The sequence below is a fragment of the Thalassophryne amazonica genome, chromosome 21 (assembly GCF_902500255.1).
Source record: "Thalassophryne amazonica chromosome 21, fThaAma1.1, whole genome shotgun sequence".
NCBI lineage: Eukaryota > Metazoa > Chordata > Actinopteri > Batrachoidiformes > Batrachoididae > Thalassophryne > Thalassophryne amazonica.
The window spans coordinates 39638155-39656781 of NC_047123.1; the positions used below are offsets into that span (position 1 = coordinate 39638155).

At 42.9% G+C, this 18627-nt stretch overlaps 1 protein-coding gene across 1 annotated transcript; it reads left to right on the forward strand.

Moving 5' to 3' along the window:
- The first annotated feature begins 13576 nt into the window (after positions 1-13576).
- On the forward strand, positions 13577-18598 carry allc (allantoicase). Its single transcript, XM_034162488.1, has 11 exons — positions 13577-13704; positions 14568-14618; positions 15309-15396; positions 15499-15618; positions 15764-15843; positions 15940-16072; positions 16154-16309; positions 16465-16538; positions 17103-17211; positions 17294-17412; positions 18321-18598. Exons 1-11 carry the CDS (start codon positions 13615-13617, stop codon positions 18498-18500), a joined length of 1200 nt encoding a protein of 399 aa, XP_034018379.1. The 5' UTR covers positions 13577-13614; the 3' UTR covers positions 18501-18598.
- The last annotated feature ends 29 nt before the right edge of the window (positions 18599-18627 follow it).

An 18627-nucleotide genomic window follows, 5' to 3' on the forward strand; every position in this document is an offset into this window, starting at 1 on the left:
CCTCCCTCTCTGCTCACGCCTCTGTTGGAGGGAACACAGAGAGGGAGGGGCTTCAATGAGCACAGACCTTCCTTTTGTATCAAACTCCGCCCCTCTCTAAACCTCTTCCATGACATCACAGCCAACAGGACTTTTATTTTGGTAAATCCAGACCTCGCTCTGTTTATTTTAGGGTTGTGGAATTCACAAAGTTTCCTGTTTCTTTTCCCTCTTCAAACTGAATCTTTCTGCTTTGGTACCAGACCACAGAACTGTACCACAGACCATCTCCAGTTGTCACCATGCAGCAGCCAGGTGACATGTGGGCGTGGCCTGTTCCAGGATAATGTGTGGACATGTGTCCAATAAAGGCTGAAGTCAACGGGTCAAACAACAAATGAACAAAAACACAGTCAACAACATGTGGCCGGCGTTTCCAAACAAAAGCCTTTAAACGAAATCATGCCTTTGTCACCTGTGCAGCACCTCTGACCCGCGACCTCAACAAACCCTCAGACTCACTTTCTGAGTGAGCTGAGAAGAGGTCAAAGGTCAGAATAGTTGCCCTTTTGAACAGCCAGACACCCATCCTGACAATGAAACAGGGAGGGTCAATGGCGACGCAACACACGCCTGACGCTTGAAGGTGTCAGTGACCTCTGACCTTTCCCTTTGAGGTCACTGACACCTGGAAGAGGTTTCAAATCCAGTTGGGTGGGTGAGTTTATTAGGAACACTTGACTACAAGAAATCCACTTACAGTCTGAACACTTGTGTCTTTCAGTATGTGTGTGTGTGTTTAATGAAATGTGGTTTTAAGAAGGTTTGAAGGTTTGTGCCTGGAACAGAAATCTTCAGAGTTGTTTGGAGGACAATTTCTCTCCAGCTGCTTTTCTTGGACCAGAGGTCACAAAAGCAGATCCGCCTCCCTACAGGTCAGACTCTAACCCCCCCCCCGCTTTGTGGTTCTGAGCTGAGACCAGCGGGCCTCAATGGAGAAGTCCGCCGTCTGTTGTTGTGGGCTGGTTTCACTGACCATCTGCCAGTCCACGGGCGGCCCCTTACATTCTTTACCGACAAAGCTCCCCCACCCCAAATTGAAGGAATTCATCTGATCTGAATTGGAAATGAAGGGATCAGCACCTGTTCCTTATACACGCCACAAGAGTCCAGATCTTACCAGCTGTGTTTGTGTTCCTCAAACCTCAGATTCTGAAACACTGAAATCAAGACCAAAATAAAACTAGGACTGCAAGCAGTCATATACGGGCCCTGGTGTCTGCACCACTGCCTCCCCTTGTGATCAGGTGTGTTCAGGGGCCGGCCTTCATCACACAGCTCAAGTTTCAAGCAAATCAGACGAAGCATGAAGGAGTTATCATGACTTGATGTTCCATGGTGAAGGGTCAAAATTGCGGCGTCATAGGGGCCACACACTTCAACATAGAGAAAAGCTTTTGATAACTTTTGATCAGCATCATGTCTGGATGATCAAAAAGAAATTTGAAGTGCATTTTGGTGACACTTTTCACAGGACGCAGACACGTTTTCCAGTTCAGACTTTTGGTGTGAACGTCTCTCAAACATTCCGGCAAACTTCCCGTCGTCATCGTTGTTGACCTCCAACAGGATGCTGCCAGGCCCCTCCTACTTCAGCTCCTCCAAGTCCAGCAGTAACATCTGGACCAGCTGGTGCATCAGTTTTTAGGATCTGTCTCGTCTTGTGTTTAGGATCTGGATCTTTTCATTCTGTCAAACTAGACCCTCTGTCAACTCACATTCATTCTTTATTTACAGTAAAAACCAACTAATCTAATCTGAAACAATTATTTTACAGATGGTGATTTTCTTCAGCTTTTGGCCTGAGGAAATCATTTCATCATTTGAGAACAGAAATAATATAAAATCTTGTCACCTTTTGACACAAAAGCACATTTTTATCATCGTCTGCATTCAATTATTCTGCTTTAAAAATATTAAAATCACATCAGCCACAGACGGTTTTCTTAAAATATAAATATAAATATGTAAAACTAATTTTTATAAACTTTTTCTAGCCGCTTGAAAAAATACTCACCAGGTTCAAAAAATGCAAACAGACATGTGACCTTAAACAACTGCAAAAGCTGATTTGAGCTCAAAAAATTATTCTGCTGAATGTCAAACTCACTGATAAAACTTGTTAATCCTCAATTAGCCACAAAGTCTGAATGACTGTAATCACAAACTCACTTTTTCTGCATTTTTGTGTAAAACTTCGATTTTGTTTCTTTTAATCCACCAGTGAGCCACAGCAGGGCTCAGAAACCAGATTCCACGGACACATGGAGCGCAAACCTGTGCAGACAGACAGACTGTATTTTAACAAATCCAGTGTTGCCAACTTTTGGTATTTTGACTGGAATGAGACTGTGTGTGCCAATTTTTTGTAACCTTAACAGCCCTTTACCAGTGGTGGGCACAGCTAACCAAAAAGTTAGCTTCGATAACAGCTAATCAGCGAACTGAAAAGTTATCTTTTATGAAGCTAAACCAATAAACCACCCAAAAAATTATCAGAAGCTACAGCTAACCGATAACGGCCAGTATTGTCTCCGGTACACTTGCAACTACTAACAAGCTGATTTTGAGTTTTAACTCCACAATCGCTTCTGGTTGCATCATAGGCGACCAGAGACCCAAACAATGAGTCAGCACTTCTGTCTTTGTGCACCCTGCCCACTAATGGAAGCTTCTGTTTACTACATATTTTGCAGCAGTGAAGCAGTTGAGAGGAGCAGCGAAGCTCAACTCTACACACACACACAAAAAATACGTCATTATTCCTTAACAGCATATAGCAGTGTCGTCATGAGGCAGAGGTCTTGGAAAAATAAAGCAGTTTTGACTTATGGTTTTGATAAAAAAAAAAAAAAGTTAATCCGGATAGAATAACTCCATTAATGTCAATTCTGTGATTTGTACTGTTAAAATGTAACATATATCTTTTAATTTTAAATAATGCACCAATTCTAAAGTTTTGTAACAAACACAGATGCCAAAGGGATTATGGGTAAAATCAGCCTCTGCTAACACCGATTGGTTGACTCATTCATTCTATGTAAAAACCAACACGTTAATGTGAGGTGTGCGTTGGTGTTTACAGATAAATGTGCTTTTGTAAAATATGTCTTTTTTATTTGCATATTAAAAAAAGCCTTTTGCAAAAAGCCAAAAAGTCAAGTTATAATTTGACAACCGTCTGATATAACCAACCAGTTGAGGCCGTTTGTGAGCAATGGACTCGGATACCACTACGGTCTTGGTGCTGTTGGATCTTAGTGCTGCATTTGATACCGTGCATCATCATATTTCACTTGATAGGCTGGAGAATCATTTTGGGATTACTCCATTTAGGCCCCCCTGCATTTTTCCCTTTATGCAGCACCCCTTGGGAATATACTGCGGCGTTCTGGGATTGCCTTTCATTACTATGCTGATGACACCCAATTGTACATGCCGATAACTGCTGGTAATCTCATCTACATAAAATCTTTGGAAGATTGCCTTGCATCAGTGAGAAGATGGATGTCTAGTAACTTCCTACTTCTAAATTCTGATAAGACTGAAATTATGGTTCTTGTTCCAGCGAGGTATCGGCATCAATTTGATCAGCTAGCACTTAGCTTAGGTTCATGTGTTATACATCATACGGTTAAAGTGAGGAACCTTGGGGTAATTTTCAATCCTATGTTGTCTTTTGACCTCCACATTAGAGACATTACAAGGACTGCTTTCTTCTATTTGCGAAATATAGCGAAGATTTGTCCCATCCTGTCTATGGCTGATGCTGAGACTTTGATTCATGCATTTATCTCTTCTAGATTGGACTACAGCAATGTTCTATTTTCTGGTTTACTGCAGTCCAGTATTGGGGTCTTCAACTGGTTCAAAATGCTGCTGCCAGACTTTTGACACAAAGCAGGAAGTTTGACCACATTACGCCCATTTTGGCGTCCCGATACTGGCTTCCAGTCACTGCAAGATCGGATATTAAGGTACTGTTATTAGTTTATAAAATTGTTCATGGACTTGCACCTCCCTATCTGGCTGACCTGGTAAGGCCCTATGTATCACCTTGGGCCCTGCGTTCTCAAGGTGCAGGACTTTTATGTGTTCCCAGGGTGAATTAAAAGTCTGCCGGTCACAGAGCTTTCTCCTACCGAGCTCCAGCTCTGTGGAACGACACACATACGACAGTCAGATACTGTGGAGACTTTTAAATCATGTTTAAAGACTTATTTATTTTCCTTGTTTTATTAGTATTATTGTGTTATGTGTTTTTATTCTTGTGTTCTTTTATGGTTTTGTCTTTGTATTGTGTTTTTAAGTTTTTAATTCAGTTTTCTCTGTTTTTATGATGTTTGAAGCGCCTTGAGGCGATCTCATCGTGAATTAGTGCTATCTAAATTAATAAATTTGAATTTTGAATTTGAATCTTATATTTTCACTTTATAAAACTTCAGAAGTGACGTTAATTTAAACAACTTGTCCGAAATTAGTTTGGTTAAAATTTTAATGTTAGGGTTAGGGTTAACCTTATCCCTAACCCAGAGGGAGATAGACAGGCAGCACATACAAGCCAGGCAGAAAGAAGGAAAGAAACAGAAGGGGAGTGAGGAAGGAAAAGAGACAGAGAGAGCTTTTGAGGAGAAAAGAGGAGGTAAAAAGAAGCGAGAAATGTAATTAGGCAGTAAATGGAATGTGTCCATACCCCACCCTAAGCATTCCCATACAGCGCATCCGGAAAGTATTCACAGCGCTTCCCCTTTTCTACATTTCGTTATAACTAACGAAATTAATTTTTTCCCCCTCAAAATTCTACACACAATACCCCATAATGACAATGTAAAAAAAAAGATTTTTGCAAATTAAAAAAACTAGGAAATCACATGCCCATAAGTATTCACAGCCTTTATCATGAAGCTCTAAATTGAGCTCAGGTGCCTCCTGTTTCCACTGATCATTCTTGAGATGTTTCTACAGCTTAATTGGAGTCCACCTGGGGTAAAGTTAGCTGATTGGACATGATTTGGAAAGACACACACCTGTCTATATATAAGGTCCCACAGTTGACAGTCAGACCACAAACCAAGCATGAAGTCAAAGGAATTGTCTGTAGACCTCTGAGACAGGATTGTCTGGAAACACAAATCTGGGGAAGGGTACAGAAACATTTCTGCTGCTTTGAAGGTCCCAATGATCACAGTGGCCTCCATTATCTGTAAAAGGAAGAAATTAAGATCCACCAGGACTCTTCCTAGAGCTGGCCGCCTGTCTAAACTGAGCGATCGGTGGAGAAGGACCTTAGTCAGGGAGGTGACCAAGAACCTGATGGTCACTCTGTCAGAGCTCCAGCATTCCTCTGTGGAGAGAGGAGAACCTTCCAGAAGGACAACCATCTCTGCAGCAATCTACCAATCAGGTCTGTATGGTAGAGTGTCCAGACAGAAGCCACTCCTTAGTAAAAGGCACATGGCAGCCCACCTGGAGTTTGACAAACGGCACCTGAAGGACTTTCAGACCAGGAGAAACTAAATTCTCTGGTCTGATGAGACAAAGATTGAACTCTATGGTGTCATGTTTGAAGGAAACCAGGCACCATCCCTACAGTGAAGCATGTTTTCACATTGTCATTATGGGGTGTTGTGTGTAACATTCTGAGGGGAAAATTAATTTAATCGATTTTGGAATAAGGCTGTAACATAACAAAATGTAGAAAAAGTGAGCGCTGTGAATACTTTGTGGATGCACTGTACAATTAACATATGTAAACGAAGCTTTGATGCACCGACACAAACGTTCCGGAGGCTTATCCAGCTGTGTCAGTGTCTGTATTTATACCTCCACACCTATAGATGGAGATATAATTAGTAAGGATTTTTGTTCTGGGGGTTAGAAGCTGGCCTCATGTCAGATTAATACGTGTACTTGTCTTTTCTAACAATAAACCCAGTAGCGCCGTCTGGAGGTCCATTCCAGAAATGATGCCAGAAATCTCAAGTCCATGTCACACACACTGATGGAGCATCTCCGGGAAATCAGGATCATTGCCCTCTTCCAATCATCTGGCATGGAGACACACCCCTAAACCAGTTCTTATTTGATAATGTCAAATAATCAAACAACCATCATACAGGGCGCCACCTGCAGGCTGTCCCCATCACCGCTTCAACAAAAACAAACATTTTTACAACATGAGACAGAATGACAGGAACTCCCATACCCGCCACTTCAGCATCTCTTATGGTCCTCCAAAAACCAGATTCAGAACCACATTTCCAAAATGAGCACCAACGGAAAACTCATGCAGCACAGTCACCATGACGACCAGATGGAAAACACATCAGGAGTGATTAACTGCGGGCCGTGGCGTGGAAAGACGCCCTCGGGCTGCCAATCAGGACCAGAGAGCCGGACTTGACGGAGGAGCTCGGGAGTGCTTCCAGAGGAGAACCTGAGCCTGACAGACACTATGGTCATGCCGACATGTTTTCCAAAAACACTGACAAAGCCTCTGAGTCAGTGGGCCAAAACCTGCCAGGACACATCGTGTTCCACAGCAACACTCTGAACCACAGAAAGAACCAGGTCACGTGATCACGTTTGTTAACAAGACTATGCAGAAGGTCTTTAATCTAAGTTGTGATCAGGATCCAGATGTGGAAACGGGGTGTCAACAAATCTAATCCAGTGATTTTAATCAGTCACACAGATCTGGATCAGGGTCTCTGCTGGAACAGGTAATGTTTGGGTCTGGTGCGAGTGCACGCTCTGAGTGCACCTTTAGTTTCCACCTTGTCGTCATAAAATAGGCACAAAAAAGAAAAAAAAATCTGATCTGAAACCTCCAGGAATCATGTTCGTCTTTGAAGCTGAGATTAGACACTGACATCAAAGCCAGAACTAAATCCTCCTCAGTTTACACCAAACATCTTCTACACAAGCTTACTCCAATTAAGAGTCACGGGGGCGGAGCCTATCCCAGCAGTCATAGGGCAAGAGGCGTTTTACCCTGGACAGGATGCCAGTCTGTCACGGGGACACAGAGACAGACAGACATACAGACAGTCACACCTATGGTCTCATTAGCGTCACCACTTCACTGAATCTGCAAGTGTTTGAAAGTGGGAGGAGCCTGAGAACTCAGGGAGAATCACGTAAACTCCACCCCAAAAGAATCAGGCGCGAAACGAACCCACCACCTTCTTGCTGTGAGGCAACAGTACTAACCACTAATCCACCGTGCCGCCCTGTCCAAATTCAATTTATTTATCTACATTTACCCCAAAAATGAGAAACAATTCTTTAATGAATTGTTTTCTAAAATTGTCGCATTTTCAAAAATGATGATTTCTGCAGTGTACGATGTGCCAAAATAAACAGACTTAAAACGGATTCCAAATCTTTTCAAGAGGATCGAGGCATCTTAAAAGCACGTTGAAGGATTTAGTCAAAAATACCCCATTTAAAAAACAAAAACGGTTGCTTTAAACTGATAGAAGCTGCTGCTGGCCACGCCCACCCCAGAGCTGACTGACTTCTAACATTAGCAAAGAGCAGCACGTTTCAAACCTATGAGAGGATCCTTTATGTCCCACCGTCAGACATTAAAGTCTCAGAACATCCTGTTTCATGGGTACGAGGCTGAAACCTCTGCTTCAGTGGAACTGGACTGAAAAGTTTAAGTACTGAGTTTGCTGTCCAGAATCTGGATTCACTGTGGTTTAGTTAAACCTGAACTGATTTGGAGAGGTTTAGCTGAACCTGGACTAAACAGCACCACATCAGCCTCTTCCTATGTGTGCCAGGGCCTGATGGTGGTTTTTGGACTCTGTGGGACTCCACTGATCCTCCAGACAAAGACAGGATTTCCTCCCAGATGGATTGATGTTTGATTCTCAGGGAAACAAGGACAACATCACACCAGACCAGACGTCAAACTAAGTAATTAAAAGCATAAGAATTGCAGCATTGGGCACAGTTCAGCTAATCTGATAGCAGATAATTAGCGAAGCTAATGTTCTTGTTAGCGGATTAGCTTTAAAACCATCATCGGACCAATTATCTTCCAATAATTTTAGTTCAGATAACTTTTTTTTTTTTTTTTTTGCTGGTAAAGTGAGCAAAGTTTAACAGTCAAAAACATTTGTAAACCCTAAAATCAAACATTTTAGTCCATCTGTTGTGTGTTTGTAGCAGACTGGCTGCCCGTCGGTTGCTGATGACATCTGTTATGTTTCGGACGCGGTCGGAGCACCGACCCAGCGTTTGAAAGGACCCAGCATAAAATAAGCAGAGCACGGTTCAAAGGATAACAGAATTTAATAAACATAACAGTGTGCAGTGCTAAACAACCAAAAAGTCCGCGGTCTGGTGAGGTGGAAACACGGCGCGCTCTCAACAGCGCAAACGGTCCGGAGCCACAGCAGTTCGGACCCAGGGACCCCGCCGACACCCCCCAGGTGGCCGCGACAAACCGAGTCTGTGAAGAAAGAAAACATGAGGTGAGTCCAACTCCACACAGAGAGACACAACTCAAAGGTGCACGCAATCAGCAAACACTTCCTGGCTTAAATCTATACATCAGCTTCTTACCCTGCAGGCACAGAACAACTCAGTTCAAATCTCCACTGCAGCAGAAGCTGATTAGACAATTAGCATAACGTGACAGCTCACTAACACAAGGTGTGAGGGACACCAAATCCACTGTCATTACTTCATAAAAGTCACCAAAACCAAATTACCTCAGGAAGTGTGCTGAAGAGCGTGAGACCTCACCCAATCCTCCTTCACAGACTGTGGCGTCAAACCTGGAGCGGTCTCTGCGTCCGTGATGGTGAGATTGTTCTCCTGACGTCGATCTCACATGTCTGCTCACAAGGTCGAGTCTCTGGCAATCACACACTGTGCATTCAAGGTTTAAATGCAACAATCTCTGATCAAGACAAAATACACCACAGCTGTGAGTCCTGATGACCTGCACGTGAAAACAAGCCTCAGGTGTTCAGGGTGAGGTCCTAATGCTCAGCCACTCAGTCCTGAATGCATACCACCTGGTGGGAGAAACAGAAAACAAAAACCAAGCCAGCCAAACACCCCAGCACATAACAGACATAATCATTAAGCGCAAAACGTGATTTGCCGGTCGACACAGGGAGCATTGTGGGTAGTGTAGTTCAGGTTCACTTTGGACATTACACTGTTACCGTCTGCTCAACGCAGAAACAAAACGGACTAATTTTAACATTATCTTATTTTATTTCTTTGTGGCTGTAATGTAATCACTAAGACTCTGTGGGGGAGCTCTCACTGCACAGCTGTGTGTACAGAGGGAGGGACTTTTCTTCACATTTAGACACTGTCTTGGATTTTTCAAAAAGGAATCTTTATGTGGATTATTTATTCAAATGAATCCCACTGAAACTAACAGGTAAGAATTTAGATTTACTTTGTGTCTTTTATTCTGCCAATCAATGCATTAATGGATGTATTTCAGTTGTTTAAGCCACAAAGTTCAAAGCGTGTGAAAAAAGCAGAAGCTTTTTAGTTCGTAAATGACGGTGTATCTAATACTGAGATAAACTGTGACTTCCAATACTGTGGTTTACTGCTTTTGAAAGATGATGACAGAGTTTGGGGTTTTATTTTGTCATTCATTCATTTTTCGTGCATTCTTATGTGTTTGTGATCCTTGAATTTACCCAGCAGCGTAAAGTGAAAGTGAAACAGGTTTATCAGAAGCCAACAGTTAATCTGATGTGGCCGCGTCCTAATCAATACTAAAAGTTATCAGTTATCTGTAATAAAGATACTTTTTTTTTTAGCAGTTTATCAGTTTAGCATCACAAAAGATAACTTTTCAGTTATTTGATTAATGGTTATCTAAACTAACTTTTTGATTAGCTGTGCCCACCACTGAAGAAATATATACTTTAACCGTCTAAAGTCCAGGTAGCACCCCCTACAGATGACAGTAATCATTACAGCAGCAACATGAAATAAAGTAAGAACTCCAGGTTCAGTTTTTCTGTCAGTGATCAGGTTAAGATGACACGTTTCCTTTTTAATGTCATCAGTTTGAGATAATGACTGACATTTGTTGAACTTTGACATCTGAACCCTGCAACAAACTTTGTGTTTTCATCTTCTCTGGTTTCCTGCTGGAGATTCTCACTGGATTTTGGAGGCCTTTGGTTTCTGGGCAGTCGGTCATCCTGAGTAACAGTTTTCCTACATTACAGCCATTTCCTGAATGTAACACAAGATGTTTCTGCAGCAGACGCACACGTTGCCCCAGTTACATCATCACAGCGCTGCAGGAAAACTCAGTACGGCTGCATTTTAACAAGATCAAAAACAAAGAACAAAACAAAAACATCCATACAGTGATGTCATTTCCTCCCATGCAGAGCTCTGTTCTACAAACCAAACTGAACCACACGCAGAAAACTGATGACAAAAAAAAAAAAAAAATACACAGCTTTGACTTAAAACACTGAAACATCAATGAGGTCCCACAGAGGCGTACGGCCCCGTTCTTCTCACCCACAGAGGCACACGGCCCTGGACCTGTTGTTTCAGGAGGAACATGGTCTTAGATGTGTAGCGCAAAGATGGACACTTAAACCAAAAAGTTTAATCTTGAGCAAAGCACAAATCTGGTGATGCTGGAAGATCTTCAATCCACGTCATCATGACGTCATTTAAATCTGAAACATTCACAACCTTTTCTTATGATTAAAGCCACAATGAGACACATGAGGGACAGTGTTTGTGTTTTCAGAAGCCCAATCAATCACACTCCACTGCCATGTGGTGAAACCGAAAACCTTCACAGGAGAATGAAGGTCCAAGTCTTCAGGGTCCTGGTTTTCCTGAGACTTAGACTCTAACCAGTGTCCTCAGGTGAAGACTGGATATCTTTGGTCCCAGGTCTATGTGGAGGATCTTTGGGTCCCTCTGGAATGACTGTGTCCAATGAACCGTGAGACTCAGATGAGGACAATCACTGACACTGTGAGGGAACATCAGACACCACATTTAGTCCATGTGGTGAGTTTCTCTGGATGTGATCCAGGACACAGATGTCTTAGTGTTCAGGACCCACATTTCAACTGGCATAGGACACGCCCACATTTCTCTTGGCTGCAGCAGATCAATGGCTACTTTGGAGAGGAGGGGATGGACCAGTTATTTACCTGGGTGGCTGTCATCCAGGACCAAACATTAAACGACTTGTTAACACAATTAACACACACTTGTGTTCAGAAAACTGTCAGTGAACACGTCACAAAGACTCACCTTTGAGTCCTGCAGCTGTCACATGTTCACTTTAATGTGTGTGATGTCAGCAGGAGGGCGGAGTCAGGTCACTGGAGGAGGACTGGTTCACCACACCTCCCTGTGAAGACACGTCCACATTCTTACCTACCATAGTTTCCACTTTTCAAGCTTCAGGTTTGTCATGTCATACATTCACAAATAAAAATGTTTCATATCTGTCCTTCTTTTCAAACCGTCATATTAATCATGTAAGTTACTGATGTGCACGTCAGAAATTCTTAGCAAGTACCTTTATATTGTCAAAGAAAAATGTCACATTTTAATAGTTGTGGCTCTCACAATTCTGAAATCGTGTGAAAAATTTCTTGGTTCCAACTCAATTTGTGAGGTAAGTAACAAGAAGCAGGAGTTTCAGTTTTACTGTTGACTAATAGTCCAACACTGCCCCCTGTCGGCAGCACCTGGGAACGAGTAAAAGCACCTGATCCGTTTTAAAGTTTACTTAGTTTTTTAACCTAGTTTACATTGTACATTATTAAAAATTCCCACGTTTCCCTCTATTTCTTTAGATTATCATCTTACTACATTTAAAAATAAAAATCATTTGCTTGTTTAATCTTTTGTTTTTAGAGAAATTAAAGCCCCCCCCAACTCTTGAATAACCATTTGTGAATAATGTTAAAATTTTAATTTTAATTAAGGGCAATCATTAAAGGTTTCTTTTTGGCTTCATGCCTAAATTGTTGCATTAAAATTTGACATTTTAATATGCTGTTTTACTGCAAAATAATTATTTTCAACATTCTGAACACAATACAAATGTATTCATAAATAAACTCATTAAGAACAAGAACAAACAAAAGCAAGATGACAGATATTCTCATAATCTTATTTTTAAAGATTTATTACACATTTTGTGCATAAAATCACAGCAGAACTGGACGTTCTCCCACTACTTTAGTGCACACAAACCGCGTGTTATTGTGGCAATCGTCGTCACGCCATCATTCACCACCTGCAAACAAGAACCGAAGGTGAGCTGATGTCGTGGAGTAAAACATGTATGTTTCAGGAAGAAAAAAGGAGCAATGTGTCACAAACAACACATGCTTCTTTTTCCAGCCATGACATTACATCAATCCTGATAACGAGAAAAAAAAAGCTAACTCTAACAGTCAAAACCAGCTGTCCTGTTGCATGATGGGAAACCACTGCAGCACTCAGCGTGCACACCCAGTACAGAACCCTGTGACAGCCCACAGTGCAGCACAAGCACCTTCAAAGTGACGTTGTTATACAAGAGGTGGGTACGATATCGACCACGATGAAACCAGACCAGCCACACCAACACGGCTTTCCAACCAATCCAACAACACACGGTGATCAATCGGATCAAACACTCCAGATCAAATCCATCACCAGCTAGATTTAGACCACCAAAGAATGCACTCTGTGAAAACTTAGGAATTACAACGTAGATGATGTCTTCATGAACATGTTCTACAGTTGCTTTGTGGAGTCTGTGTTAACCTTTTCCTTCCTGTGTTGGCTCAACTTATTGAACCTTAAGAATCGCAACCGTCTTTGTAATATTGTCAAGGAATGTGGTAAAATTATGGGAACTCAGTGCACGGACATCATGGACCTTTTTAAAACAAGGGCTGTGTCAAAAACCAGGAAAATTATGGCAGATTGGGCACACCCTCTGCACCCACAATTTAAGTTTCTGCCCTCGGGCAGACGCCTGGTAATGCCCAGATGCAGAACCAACAGACTAAAAAACTCTTTTATTCCCACAGCCATTGCTCTCCTAAATAACACCTAAGGACTCACTGTTGCACTTAAGTCTACACTGACTCGCACCTTATTTTTCTTGGTTTTTGTTTTGTATATTTATTCTGCTGTGTTTTTATGAACTTGTATGATGTGTTTTTATGAATGTAATGTAATTTTTTACTGCTGACTGCACCTGAATTGCCCCCATGGGGACTAAATAAACAATCAAATCAAAGCTACAGGTGGTTTGGAGCTTTAAGCACCATCTCTGCAGAATGATGCGCTCTGCAAGAAGATAATCGATGACATCGTTCACGAGCTTCAGAGTGGGTGGAATCACCACAGATTTAAAACACATGAACACAGAACCAGTAGTTAATTATCTTCTACAGAGACGCGTGCGCTTTATCAAAAATCAACAGGTTGGTGTCAGTGACTGAGCAGCTGGTGGACTTTGTGCTGCAGGTGTCAGGCTCAGAACAAACGGGTTCACCAATATTTGCCTTCAAACTAAACCAGATCCACAGTCAGAGCATGGCACAGAGACCAGCAGCCAGCCGGGCCTCGGCAGAACCAGACTTCTTGCAGTTCAACGACCTGGCCTGTGAGAGTGTCAGCGGGAGAGTAAGTCCCAAATCCTGCCAGAAAGTAAATGCAAACAAAATAGCATTTGCCTGACACAAATAACCGATGTTTATGAGCTCAGCAGTCAGAATATTTCCATGCATTGAAAGCTGGAGCCTCGTGGAATGGGTGTGTGTTCCAACTTTCAAAGCATGCAAATATTCTGACCACTGTGCTCATAAACATCTATTTGTTTTATATGACACCTCAATAGATATTTTATTTAAAATGACACAGCCTTTTCCTCTCAGAGGAGAAAGTGGAGGGCTGGGGGACCCAGCAGTTCACTCTGCCCTGCAGGACTGGCTGACACACCGCTGAGTTCAGCCACAGCGGGAGATGATGCGCTGATGAGCTTTTAGTGAAACGTGATCTGGAATCGAGAAACATGACTGCTTCCTTCAATACAACAAAAATCATGACAAGAACTTCTCCAATTCTTCATCTGAAAGAGCTTCAACAGCCGTGAAAGATGTCCTCAGGAAGACTGCGGCTGCTGGATTTAATTTCCTCATATCATGGAAGCATTTTACGTGTCAAGCAAGTAGAGTAGTCATAGAGATGTGCAACAGTGCCAAAACAATGGCAGAAAGATACACAGATGGTACCAAAAATGCACACTGGTGACAACAGTCTGCAATGGGACAAAAAATGAAGGTCAAGTAGCACAAGATCCACCAATCAAATGACAACGATCTATTCAGGTGTCATGTAAAAAGTAATACATGTTCACAAATTGTCATTTTAAAATTATTTTTATTAATGCTAAATTAATGTTAGTTAATTAAACAAACTCTCCCCCTCAGTTTCTTTTGATGGTGCAATTTAACTGTAATTTGTGACACTGTAGTTTTCTGCTGCAGGTTATTTTTGCTACAGACGAATGGTTCGCTCCTGCTGTCAACCTGCTGAAGGTACGCATTTAATTGTTTTCACTAAACAAGTACTTTCAGCTTACCACTGGAAGATAAATAATTGAGGAAAGACCCAGACAGACAAACAGGTCCACCCCGCACCTCCACAAAGACATCATCTATCTGCTGCAGCCAGGTGAAACATGGACGTGTCCTTGTCCTTTTGGAGCCACTGGGGTCCTCAGCACTGAGGAACCTGCATGCTGGGTTTTAAAAAAAAACATTAACTATAGCGACTGTAATACACTGACTGGTGATGATATGTGCAGGCAGAGTATATGTGCATTGTGAACCCACTTATTTAAGGTGTGTGTCAGTGTTGCGCTTACAAAATAAGGAAAAACAGCACTGGATTTTAAACGTAACACTTTTCTCTGATGGATAACATGCTCACGCTACACCTGACCATGCCTCTTTTTTTGACCAACACTCCCATGGGCACAGAAATGAGTCTCAGCAAACTGCTATTTCAAAACTGTGCATGAAAATAATAAGTGCACAAGACAGGAAATGAGCCATCTTATATGATCCATTATTTTGTCTTTTATATTTAACTAAAATTGAGACCAAGAAGTTTCTTCTCCAGTTTTTTTTTTTTAAGTTTTTTTTTTTCATGAACACAGTTTTTCTGTCCAATTGTTCACACTGAATATTTTGATATTTCTTCATGGTGTCTGTGTGTCTGCACAGAGGGATCCTCCGCACTTTGACCCTTTGGCGTTCACTGCCTTTGGAAAGTGGATGGACGGATGGGAGACTAGGAGAAAGAGGAAACCTGGTTCATGTCCCATATTCAAATAAAAGAATTGAATATTTCAAACATTAAAAACATTTTTCCTTTCTGACACAAACATTTGGCTTTTTTGTTTTGTTTTTGAAGGTCATGACTGGTGTGTGGTCCAGCTGGGCATACCTGGGCAGATATATGGATTTGATGTGGACACCTCCTTCTTCACTGGAAACCACGCCCCCTACGTCTCCATCCAGGCCACCTGTCTCGGTAAGAACTGTGAGCCGATCCACGGGGATCAGGATCAGAGGTTCTGTCATCAGGACTGAACTCACAGTCAGATTTTTCATGGATCTGTTCTGGATCAGAGTCTGACACTGTCTATGTGGGATGATGTCACATTGTCCATCACCAGATGAGCCGCCCACCATCACCCTCACAGGAGATCGAACCGGCATGGCCGCGACAGTCAGTGAGACTGAGGCCATCGCTAAGGTAACGCTGCTAATCAGCTGGTCACCTTAACAGTCATCAAGTTGCAACAGACACTGTCAGGCACAGATCTTTGACAACAATGTGGATGATTGACAGCTGGGCTCAGAGGCGTGGCCAACGCTGCTGGGCGTGTCACAGCTGAAACCTGGTTATTCCGACAGCTGCCATAACTACTTCCATGTCAACTTCCCCCACAGAGTCACACACCTGCGCCTCAACATGTACCCAGGTAGGTATACACACACACACACCTGTTCAAAACCCACGTACACAGGTGATACTGTCGCTGTGTTCGTCTCTGTGTGGTCAGATGGTGGGATTGCAAGACTGAGAGTGTATGGTGTCGGACAGAGAGACTGGTCATCAGTCTCCGCCCACCAGGACATCGACTTGGTGGCACTGACTAATGGTGGAGTCTGCCTGAGCTACAGTGACGCCCACTTTGGACATCCACGCAATGTGATTGGTGGGACACTTAGATAACCATCTTCTTAAACAGCAAAAGGACGACAACGCTCAAGTGTTTTTCCATTTTATGCAGACACTGACAGCACTTCTCACCTGCACACACACACACACACACACACAAAAAAGGAGAAGATGAGTCTGCTGTGTTCACAGGTCTCGGCTCTGCTGTCAACATGGCGGATGGATGGGAAACGGCCCGCCAACTGGACCGACCCAAAGAACTGAAGGTTGATTCTCCAGATACCATCACCATGATTACAAGATCAGTTTTAATATGTCATTATATTTCTATCACACTTTTACCATTTGATGCAAATGCTTAAAGCGCTTGACAAAGATATTTTACACGCGCACACACATGCACGCAAACACACACGCGTCAGCATGCTGCCATGAGTTGTACTGCGCACAAGCAGCACGTTAGAGAGTAAGGACCTTACTCAAGGGCCTCTTACAGTTGGTCATGAGAATGACTTAAGCTTATTCACCTTCCCCGACCATACTTCCTGTCTGCTCAGAGATTTGAACCTGTCACCTTCTGGACTCAAGCCTGCTTTTCTTGCCTTTCTATTATCGATATAAGACCAAATGTTGTTTCATCAATGTGGTGTATTTCATCAGCCCTAAGGGGCGCCTCAGACAGCTGGTCATTAAACTGACTCTGAGTCACTTTGATCAGTTTACTGACTTTCACTGATTACTTTAAATCTACTGTCCACTGAATTAAAGGCAGCATCACGTCATGACTCATGTTCTCATCGCTGTGGCTGTTTGTGCTGAGCGTCCTGCAGGTGGACGAGCGTGGGATCCTGCAGGTACCCGGCTCAGAGTGGGCGGTGTTTCGGCTCGGTCACTGTGGCGTGATCAACAGCATCGAGGTCGACACCAGCCACTTCAAAGGTCAATCATCTCATCTTTTTTTCAAACCACTTTTCCCACAACTTTAACCACAGAAGCCAACAGAACACGTGTTTCCATCCAGGTAACTACCCAGACTCCTGCAGGATCGAGGCATGCACTTTGACTCCAGAGGAGGAAGATCAGTGCCTCTGGACCAGCTGTTCTGCTGGGAAATGGGATCTGCTGCTTCCATCACAAAAAGTATGAGCACTATGCCTGTGATGTCATTTATCACCATCCCTGGGGAAGTCACATGATCATTTACCAGGGGTGGGCAACAAAGGCCAAGACACTGCAGGTTTTCCTTGTAATCAATCACCTCAGCTGGTGGGCTGTTGATGAGCTTCTACATTAACGATCATTCATGAAATCACCTGCTGAGGTTACTGGTACCAAGGAAAACCTGCAGTGTCTCGGACCTCGCTGCCCACCCGTGTTAGCAGGTCAGGTTTGTGAGCAATCGCTGGTGCCATGTGCCACCACATCCACCACTCTATGGAAATGCTTTGGGTCCTGGATGACAACCACCCAGGCACACTACAGTCCATCCACATTTCTCCAAAATAATAAATGATCTGATGCAACAAGGTGAAGTGTGGACGTGTCCTTGGCCAAATGTAACATTGGCGTAGCCCTAACCTTCTCAACACTGCGGCAACTGCATGATGGATCATGACCGGAGTTTTTCTGGAGACCATGTGGTAGCTGATGTTCTCTTACCATGACCAGACTGTCATGCAGACCTTACAGCAAACCATGACAGCTGTCAAAGGGTGGAACCGTAACAAGGCAAGAAAAACAAGTGCAAGATCAAAGAAGAAGGAAACCAATGGAAGAAAACAGAATAAGGACAGTGACCTGAAGGTCCCAGGGCCACAGAGTAGTAGGACCAAAAATAAACAAACTAATCCTGTTCTGATGGAGGAAAATCTGTTTCAAGAGACACCAATACTTTTGATCATCAATGTAAAACAAAATAGTGCAATTACCTTTCCTTCATATAATGATTTTTTGGTGACTCATTTGAGCTGAAAATAATGACTTTTAATAGTTAATTAAGCAACCAAAACAATCTTTGTATCACTGCAAAGTCTCTGTCTGTGCTGCAGCTTCATCCTCATCACAGACATCACTACCGAGGGGCAGAGTTAATGCTGAGACGGCCAATCACTCACATTCGCCTGGTCATCGCCCCGGATGGCGGCATCAGCCGGCTGCGACTCTGGGGTCAACCCACGCTGATGTCATCAGGATCACCCAATCAGCACAGACCCACATCCAAACTCTGAACCAGCAGAGTCCAGACCCGGGTTTGGCTCCATGCTTACGGAACACCGATTCTTAAAGCTGGCCCTTGTTCTGGGCTTTAAATTTGTATTTCTGTCCGAGAGATCCAGTTTTACTTTGAGTTCAATA

Coding starts and splice junctions, on each gene's coding strand:
- allc (XM_034162488.1), top strand. CDS start 13,615: ATGGCACAGAGACCAGCAGCCAGCCGGGCCTCGGCAGAACCAGACTTC. Junction 14,619..15,308: donor CTGCTGTCAACCTGCTGAAG/GTACGCATTTAA, acceptor GTGTCTGCACAG/AGGGATCCTCCGCACTTTGA. Junction 15,397..15,498: donor TAGGAGAAAGAGGAAACCTG/GTTCATGTCCCA, acceptor TTGTTTTTGAAG/GTCATGACTGGTGTGTGGTC.